Source organism: Telmatherina bonti (assembly GCF_933228915.1).
Source record: "Telmatherina bonti genome assembly, chromosome: 5".
NCBI lineage: Eukaryota > Metazoa > Chordata > Actinopteri > Atheriniformes > Telmatherinidae > Telmatherina > Telmatherina bonti.
Window position 1 is genome coordinate 11,635,691 of NC_136623.1, and position 9,977 is coordinate 11,645,667.

At 39.8% G+C, this 9,977-nt stretch overlaps 1 protein-coding gene across 1 annotated transcript; it reads right to left on the reverse strand.

The window, feature by feature from the left end:
* Positions 1-3,650: 3,650 nt before the first annotated feature.
* Positions 3,651-9,197, reverse strand: LOC306756523 (cortexin-3). The gene is made up of 2 exons (XM_079241278.1): positions 9,151-9,197; positions 3,651-4,044 (listed from the first exon to the last, which is right to left on the reverse strand). Exon 2 carries the CDS (start codon positions 3,966-3,968, stop codon positions 3,717-3,719), a length of 252 nt encoding a protein of 83 aa, XP_079097404.1. The 5' UTR covers positions 3,969-4,044; positions 9,151-9,197; the 3' UTR covers positions 3,651-3,716.
* Positions 9,198-9,977: the final 780 nt, after the last annotated feature.

A 9,977-nucleotide genomic window follows, 5' to 3' on the forward strand; every position in this document is an offset into this window, starting at 1 on the left:
GATGCTGAAGATATCTGCAATACCATACTGGCCTGTTTTTCCTTATTTAAAACTCAACACTTGGTGGGAAAAAAAACCTGTTAAAACTGTGCAAAATGCGTTGACACAACATGCGATGTCATCAAGTGGAAAGAATTCAAATAGCTATAACCTGATGACTGGATCCTCTTGTTACAGCAAGGTCAGTTGGATTGTGAAAAAGTTTCCTCATGTGTCTAGTTTAATGCTTTGAAGCCAGACCCAGGAGAAAAATTCAGTTTTTAAAAAATCTTTTCAACTTTAATCTTTTTATTTATTTTTTTTAGATTTATATGTCCCTTTAACAAAATGTATAATGAATAAATAAAAGCTGTATAAAATGTATCCACCAGGGGGCGTAAGACATATTGGATTGGATTTTTACCAGAAAGTTATGCAAAAGGTCATAGAAACTATGTATCAGTTATGATACATACAGAATTAAAGTGTTATATCTCTGTCTGATATACTAGGACGTAGAGGTCTTTAAAAATTTTGCAGGGATTTTCTTACCATTGCTGCCAATTTTCCTTGAATCCTTACACTCTCATTGAAAGAGGTGACAGGGAAGTCATTGTCTCTTGAAAATTAAAGGAATCACAGCAAAATCAATTACGCAATATCAATACTCCTCCCTGTCGTCTTGCACAGCAACTCACATTCACAGGGGAACAGTCCCTTCCAACCTGTTCAGAGACCATTAAATTAACTGGAGGCTAAAAAGTGAAATGAGCCATTTGGGAGGGAATAAATTTGGTGTAAAGCATCTGAGCGTGCAAAGCAGAGAATGAAAATAATTTAATTCTTACTGGCTTTCTTTAATGTGAGCCATGTTGCAAAAGAATGGCTGTGCTATTGATCTACAATGGCTCATGTTCCCTCCTGCCGCTCCCACTGGCTGTGTAAGGGTGTGTTCAGATTGGATTATAATCTTTGTTTGGCACGAGTTAATGAGATTTCAGGGACAGAAAATGAGAGCTTTCATTCCCAAATGATAAGACTCTATTTTGGGTGTCCCTCAGAAAAATCATTTCAAACCACTGAGGGGATAGTGAAAGCTATCCTTGGGAAAGCAGAGATGCAACAAGGATTGAAAATGGTGATGCATTAAAAGACAGGTGTGAGTTAATTACAATCAACTGATCTGCTTCCTGGTGTCATCTCTCTTTTACATCCGAGTCATCTTCACAGCTCATGTAAGATACTGGCATCATCCTGTCAGTTTATCATGGTATAGAGAGAGGGTACGTTTAATATTGCCACCCAACACCCATAGATGACGTCCACTTAACTAGTTTGGCTTTTAAAAACACGAATTTGTGAACAGGCCAAAGTCCAGACATAGTTTACCTCTTACATAACAATCCAAAAAGCACAGATTGCATCTTTCTCCTCCGCTGGAGCAGCTCTCATTTAAAATTCTGATCCGCATCCCTTCCTCTGCCCTCCCTTTAAATAAATAAAAAACAAGTGGAAGCGTGATATCAGCAGAATTATTAAGTAACACAACAGATGCATTCACTTGCAGAAATAGTCACTTGTTCCAACCCCATCTCGCTTCAGTGTAAGACACAGCATGTTCTTTTAAAGGAGGTTTCCAGTAGATTATTGCATATCGACGTATTCAGCATATTAGTAAAAAGAGAAGATTGTTATTCAGTGTTGAATTCTGAAGGGTTTCGGCTCAAAGAACAGCCCTGGGTTTGGAGCCTGGAGACTACTCTCTCTGTGTGTGTGTGTGTGTGTGTGTGTGTACACATTTGTAGCCAGACAAAGTGTCTGGGTTTGCAGAAAACCAATTGAGACACCTGCTGGCTACCACTGCCAGTCACTGATAAAATGGGAAAGAATGTGCGGTCCTCCGGCTCATACTGCCATCTTGTAAAGGTCAGGAAGAATTGGAGGGAATGACTCCTCGCCCATTTTGTTTATTTGTCTTTTACACTTTTGTCACACGGTTGATGAACCTGATGAAATAAAAACACATTAAAAAGGCAGCTGTGGACTGTGATCATTTTATTACAAAAGAACAGCGGCTCAAGGTGGAAAACAGATCGAAACAAAAGGCTTCAGTACAGACGGGAGGGGGGGCTGCTTGACAACATCAGGATTAAAGCACTTCACCATTTCTCATGCACAGACAAAATATTCTGCAGAAGATACATGCGGGGGAGACATCACCTCGGCACAACATCGCAACATCTGCATGATGCAGTTAAAGGCCACAGCAGATCACAAGAACGTCACATATCGCCAAAAGAGTCACAGTTCACATCCTGGGAGGGGCAAGATCAGGATACATATGTTATGTTTAGTTCATCTTTTTTTTTTATTTTAAGTGTGTTTCTTTTTTTGTAATTTGTAACATGTATGACATCTGTGAAGAGCAAGAGACACTTGTGATCGTGTTTCGATGTCTTCGCTATCTACGATACTGTAAACAATCTACACTATAAGGCGCACAGTTGAAAAGTTGCCCAACGAAAGAGCCACAACATCGGTTTGTAAAGGGTTTGACGTGAAAAACGCTTCATTCCCCACATCAACACTCTGCAGATTTGGCATACCAACTGTCAATATACCAACTGCAGGCAGTAAAATGCTGTTTGTTTGTTTTTTGTTTTCTTTTAAATGACCACATACCCTTGCACACCCACCAACACACACCCACACACACACAAAAGAAACATTTAAAGACTAAATCATGAACATAAAACATTAATGTCAAATGTTTTCATCAGGTTAGGCACACAGTACTGCACGGTAAACTTTTTTTTCCCCACTGACACTTGTTTTGTTGGTTGACATCTGCAGATGGTGACACTGAAGGTCCCTCCACAGCTGAAAGGACAAATTGTTTTATCGCACATACATGAACAGTAAGTCATTCACTGCTGGCATCTGTCTGTTCAAGCTGTTCCTAAACATTAAAGGGAGCTTCTCCACTGCAATTTTCTTCTCAGTGATTAAGAAACCTGCTTTATGACCCTCAAACAAGTCTTTCTCACAGCCTTTCCTTCCCTTCTAGAAAGTTAAGACCATTTCATAATATCTTAAAAGACATAAGGCATTAATCTCCTCTTCGCGTGAATAAAATCACACAAAGTCTTCTGGACCTCTCCACAAACGAAGACAAAATCATTTAAAAACTAAAAGACCTCAACGACCGCAACTAGACACTGCAAATATATATATATTTTTAACTTTACCTATTTTAAACACTGATTGTCTACATTATCAATAAAAACCCTAGGACGCAAGTAAACGTGATACGATGTAAACACTGTTGTCATCCATCTGGCTTGTAAGATAAATTGGACCCTGTGTGAGATGCGAGAAAAAACCCTTCCAGACGTGAGATGAAGGAGGAGTGAGGTAGTAAACACGAGAACTCATGGCAGGGGAAAGTGGGGAGGAACCTGGACGCATCATGTCTGTGTGTGAGTTGATCAGTTATCTTCATGCTATAGTTTTTGGTTAAGAATTTATCGGGTTTTGGCAGGGTGAAGCTGCTGAATGCGCTGTCAAATTTGTTTTTCACTCCGAGCTGTCAGGAGCTTTTCTGAAAGCCGTCACTTTCCTGGCGAATCAGCCGACATTTGTTCTTGGGGCCAAAGTGCTCTGTGGGAATCCAATCAATCAATTTATTGAATGTTTATGTCTGACTTGTGCACGTCCTTAGTGGGGAGGGGGGGTTCTCAGACGATGCGATAATCAAACGTGTCTTTCTCGGTGTGATCTGTCCAGTTGGATGAGGGCATACTGCGGTAAGGGTCTAGCAGGATGCGAAAGCAGCGCACGATGAGAAGGGCCAGAAATATGAAGAGTAGCAGCACAAACACAAAGGCAGCCTTCTGCTCCAGCGTCAGGTAGGAAGGCACGTGATGGCCACCTCCCGAAGACGACAGCGTGCTGCTGAAGAGGCCCTCGGCCATCCTGGGCACATCCATGCTTGATCGTCTCGGCTCCAGCTCTTTGTCGTTTGCTGCAAGATTTCAGAGGGAAGATGAGCTCGGTGGATAAGACCTGCGTGAAAATCCAAACAGACGGATTAAAGATCATGTCGTTTGGGGTTTGAAAGCTGAAACAGCAAACAAATATAATGAATTAACTAATCAGATTCAATTAGTTTATACAAATAGAAGCAACATGGTGGGGGAAAAAAATGTCTCAGGACAGAAAAATGTGGCTCCTGGATGAGTCTATTTTCAGCACTCCAGGCACAAAGCCCGATCAGTTCGCTGCAAAGTCCCAAGGGACTGCTTTGGCCACGAGTATCGGCAGCTCAGGGGGGTGGAGCTGGCTCTGGAGTTTTAGTTATGCAACATTTATTGGAGGGAGTGCTGCTCTGGAGGTAGATATGTCACTGGCATCATTATACAGCTTGATGTTATGAAAATTCCAACCCTGCCCTCAGTGAATTACTCTCATATGCAGCCAATATGCACCAGCAATTTAAATTCAGCGGAAACATTTATTTTAGACACATGGTATGCATAGGGGAAAATGAATTTTCTCCTCAGACAAGGTTATATGAATGGAGTATGAATACTGATAGTTTTACATCCGGCTGATGAAGAACTGATGACTGAGCAGATAAATATGAAGCTGATACAAAATACGGATTCTCAACTAGTTTGGACTTATTTTAATGCAAATTCTATGGATAAAATTAAAGTTTAATGCAGGCCTTCATGAGGGTCCTGCTTCATTACCTAATCATTTTTAGCAGTGGGGATAGGAAAACTTCTATCCATTATACTGGATCACCAATGAGTAACAGAGTGAAATCAGATAGAGAGGAGGACAGACATCTTGCATCCCTTTTTTACCAGTCATATTTACATTATTGGTCTTTATTTTGGCTTCTTGTGCACAACAGCTACTTTATTAAATGATCTCATGATCAAGTGTATTTTTTGTAGAAATCTTTGCATAATTGTTCAAGTTGTCAAGGTGATGAGTCCTGTGACTGATATTTCCAGCGTGGGACAGCCTGCTCATGCCAAAGTGATCCTCTATATTCAAGCCGCCTAACCAAGCATGTTGGGAATGAGAACAAATCGTGGGTTTAAGCTCTAAAGCCAAATGTAAGGTTTCATTTTGCTGTTTCTGTTGAGTCAGGTTTCCATTCAGTGAAGCAAATCTTAAAAGATCTGCAAAAAGGCGATTTAAGTTAGGCACCTTTCCATTGACTGGAACATCTACAGTTAACCACAGCGTCACCTAAAAAAGGGAAAACAAGAAGAGCTCTTTGTCAGGAAATACTTTAATCTCTCAGAATATCTGGAATATTACTCATTATATGTGGGGAGATGCTTGTTGATGTATTGAGTTGATTGATTGCCGGCTCAGAGCAGAAACAGCTGGTAAGATAGATCATAGCAAGCTTTGCTAGGTCAGACAACAACAAAGATATTGCTAATTTTCCTACTGCAAAGTAAGTCTTAAGCATATAGATTTCTTTTCTTTTTCTTTTTTTTTTTTTTTGCACATTAATATAAGAATTTTGTTGGTTTTTACCATGTCCAATGACATATTATTATTCACTTGATAATGGAAGTAAAATTACAATGGAAAACTGGTTTCTTTGTCTGTCTTGTTATTTTTTCTTTTAACTCTGAACAATGAAAGTGCTGTAAACTTTTAAAGCCAATCACTTCACATGCCAATCCCGACGCTGGAAGAACAGCCTGGTTTCTGGTCTGTTTTGTTCTGAGCAAGAACATCTTTTAAAGATGACATAAAAGTCGTTATTAAAACCATAAACTGACGGTTGAGCTAACAAACTGTCTTTTGTCTAAAGGCTTTGATGAAAAAAACAAAGGGTTATGTTGGGAAAATCTGAAAGCTCATTAAAACCTGGGGCCAAAGAGAAGATTAGTAAGAAACAAAACAAAATCTTTATGAGGTTTGAGTTGTTTTAGCTTCTCTCCTGTCTTTGATTGGTTTATCTATGGGCTCATCTACTCATCTCCTTATTTTTCCAAACTGAGAGCACTCTGACCGCCGTCTGTCTGCGGCTCATGAAGTACTGCTTGCTCATTATTACTTCACACAACCCCACTTAAAAACAACAGAAACAACAAAAACTAAATAATAGTGAAAATTCCTTTAAAGCTGTTTTGCATTGGCTTCATTTCTCAGACCCGGAGGCGATATTAATATTTCATATTATGCACAGAGGTTACCATGGTAAAAGTGTTTATTGAGTGAATTGAGAATGCAGTTTGCACACTGCTGCTTTAGTTTAGAGGATAGACTCTGACCTTGCCCGAATACATCCTACACAGCGATGCTCCACAGGTGGTTGGTTAGTATTCTGTTATACAAGCGCAAAAATAAATAAATAAAATACAATTAAATTTAAAAAAAAAAAAAAAAACAAACCCATTGGCCATTTGCTGTGTGATTCATTTGTTCTGACAACATGGGGTGTTGCGCAATGAATTTGAAGGAGAGGGCAAATGTATTGTCTATTCTAAAACCAGGGTTGGGGGTAAATTAATCAATTCCAAAACAGCTAGCGGGACTGTTTGATGTTGTTTCTCCAGCTGAGCAAACGCTCATGAGACTGACTGCTATAAACCAGTCGGAGAATTTATCTGTTCTCGGCACAGCAACATCACAGGCTGCTTTTTTTTTTTACTCCTTATGTAAGAAATTACTGAAATATATGAAGTTGTTCCTTTATGCTCAGTGCATGCAGAGCAAGTTTTTTTCATTGCTTAAATTTTAAAACCACATTTCTGAAAACATGTTTACTACACTACGGCAAAACTATCAGAGAGCAGTGATGCAACAGTTGGTGCCCTCCAACATCTTTTGGCCTGTGGCTCCTTAAAATGAAGTTACTTTAACGTGCAGCAGGAAGTCACAATTTATCTTTTTCATAAGCAGTTCATGCAGAAAGAAAATTCTTTTTCTGCTTCCCTTTTTTCACATACATCTTGAAAGGGGTGTTAAAAAGTCTGTGTGACTGAGCTGCAGCAGAAAGAAGTTAAACTGGAAAGGAGCAGCATGACGTTGCAATGCGAGGTTCTGGATGAGCAAAATGAAATACAGATAAAACAAAAAAAAAGTCAGACTGTAAAACCTGCATCTTTCACTCTGCTTTCTTATTTTTTTATTCATTCAATTATTACCAGATTAACAACTGCCTCTGAGAAATATTTGCATAACCCAAACTCCAGTCTTCGCGGGGTTGTGTCCTTCTGTTACGCCTCAGTAAGCGTGAAGAACCATCTCAGACGCTGACAATCACTTGGGAGAAATACTGAATGTGTTATGAGACGACTCAAAGTGACAAGACGGGGAGAAGGGCTGTCTCTTCCTGCCTTAAAGGGAAAAAAAAAATTCATCCGAGAGACAGACAGTGAGAGTAGCCTTCAGCCCTGCCTGGCTGATCAGCAGCCTGTAATCCATCACACTTAAAACTCAGAAATGATATTTCACAGCAGTGATTCATTGCTTTCACTGAGAAAAATGATAAGAAACAGGGTTGCATTTTTCTTCTTTGTCCACTGCTTTTCCATTGGTGTTTACTGTCAAATCATAATCTCATCGTCTTGTCCTCCAATGAAAGTTAGGTTACACAGTATTACCACTTCAGGCCAGAAACTACACTGCTATTTGTTGCAAGATTATGCAATGCACTTCAAAGCCTCCCAATATTTATATCATCAGCAGCTCCATGACTAAGCGCTCAGAGTTAGCAGCTTTTCTTCTCAGCATTTCACAGAGATACGCTAAACATTTAAGCTCCCAGTGACAACTTAAGAGAGGGCTTGTCATTTCAAACTGAGGCATTTCCAAAAAGGTCACTTTATCTGACTCTGTTCGTCAGCAGCCACATTTCAGGAAAAGTGATTACTTCCTAAGCTCTGAATTAGCCTCAGGGTGACAAAGACATACATTATACTGCGTTGTTATTTTTTAAATAGCAGTGAAAGTGCACATGTTATTTTGGCTCATGATGGACAGTTTTATAGGGATGAGAGGGTATAAATTTATATCAGACTCTAATAAGAACCCAGAGCTAAATTTAGAAAAAAAAGATAAGTTACTATGGAATGAATATCCTATGCTTTTGAGGCTAAATGAAAATTGAAAAAGCACAGACAACAAATCTGACTTTTAAAGAAAAGAATTAATGACAAGCATCACGTCATTTTATGTCCTTTCTTGTAAAATTAAACAAAAATCACTCCAGAGCGGCAATAAGTGATTAATGCACAAATACAGCAGAATGAAGCATTTATGTAAAATGTTAAATATGGAAAAGAACATCTAATAAATGTCTGTTTCCCCCCCCCTTCTTCTGTACATAGATATTTTAACTATATTACCACATTTTATGAGACATACTGTTAATCCAATAACACTTAGAGAGCAAATCTGCACATTTAGTAGCAGTTTCAGTGAAACTAAAAAAAAAAAAAAAAAAAAAGCCTAAATGCAAGAAACATAAATGCATCACAGCTTTGATATATCTTTCTAGTTGAAATTCCGTGGTTTCAGCAACATTACATGTTTTATGGACACGCTTCAGGCTTTCATCCTGGTTAAAAAGAGGTTTAATAATCTCAATAAATGGAAGCACATGTTATTATGATGCCAAACTATGCTTAACACGCGTGATAAATGTACATCGTCCACTAAAAGGCCACTGTTATGATTAAATGTTATGTGGATGAATTCATTTAGCCTGATAAATGTACATGCATGTAAACCAGCTGTTAGGTGGACACACCCACATGTTCAGAGAAGAAATCCTCTACGTCCTCTGTTAAAATGTTGACATACCTAAAATAATCTGCACAGCCTACTGTTGTTGCTTGTGCATCCGAAACTGGCCCATCTTTCAGTAAAATCATCTGTGGAATTTCAGTTCTTCTTGTCCACTGCTGGACTCCTCACTGCGCACGTGGATGCACGGAAAACGCATCCAAATCGCGTCTTTTTTCTCCCCCAGTGCACTTTTCCACCACCAAATATGAAACCATCAAACGGATGAATGGTAAGATTGTTAATGGAAATGAAGACATGGAAGTCTGCTGCGAGGCTGAATCTAAATGTGATCGCGTGAGCAACACCTGTGGGTGAAAGTAACCGAGTCTAAAAGGCACTAACCTGTTGTTATCAGGGGAGCTGAGGAGTCTCGGTCAGCGGCAGGTCTCCATTCCGATGGATTCAGTCTGCTTTAAGAAAACAAGACAAACAACGAGGCAGGCGCGTGCTTGCAGACCGCGGAGCTCCTCACTTCACGGCAGAAAAAAAAGCCTCGCAGTGGGAATTTTCTCTGGCTATGCTGACTGAGCCCGGCAGACCTCACCCTTTCTCGCTCGGCTGTTGTTTTCTCCCCTTTCCGTCCTGACGCGCGGCTCTCCCACAGACACACAGGCGCGGATGTACCCTGTCGCTACTGGCAACCTGTTGCCATAGCAATCCTCCAGGTGGACTATATATACTGCAAGCGAATGAGATAAAGGTGTGGCCCCTGTGTTTAGAAAAAACTGAACCAAATAGGACGGATTAAACACACAAAATATAATGAAATTACAGAGGATATTCAAAGAGAATTAAAATGATCAGTTTAAGCCAAAGCTGTTTTCACGGTTGTGTTGTAATATTTCCCAACAAGTGTTCACAAAAATGTTGAATGTTCTGCAAAAATGAATGAAAATCTTCTGTTTGAACCTCATTTGCTGAAGTTGGCCGTTTGCATTAACATATTGGAGATTAAACTGAGTGGGATGAACATCAAAAGCAGAAAAACTGACTTGTCTGTTCGTCGCTGTTTTGCCCTGACAGACACAAATTTCCTCAGATTCTGCAGGACGTGACAATACATGAAGGGGTCAGTGAGTGTCTGTGCACAACAGTTTGGAGAAATCTGAGGTTACGTAATGTCCTCAGGTCTGCTGTCAGTCCAGCAGCTGTGCTGCATCTCCACCCGG

What these genes read in the sequence shown, in the direction of transcription:
- LOC306756523 (XM_079241278.1), bottom strand. Translation starts at nt 3,968, where the DNA reads ATGGATGTGCCCAGGATGGCCGAGGGCCTCTTCAGCAGCACGCTGTCG.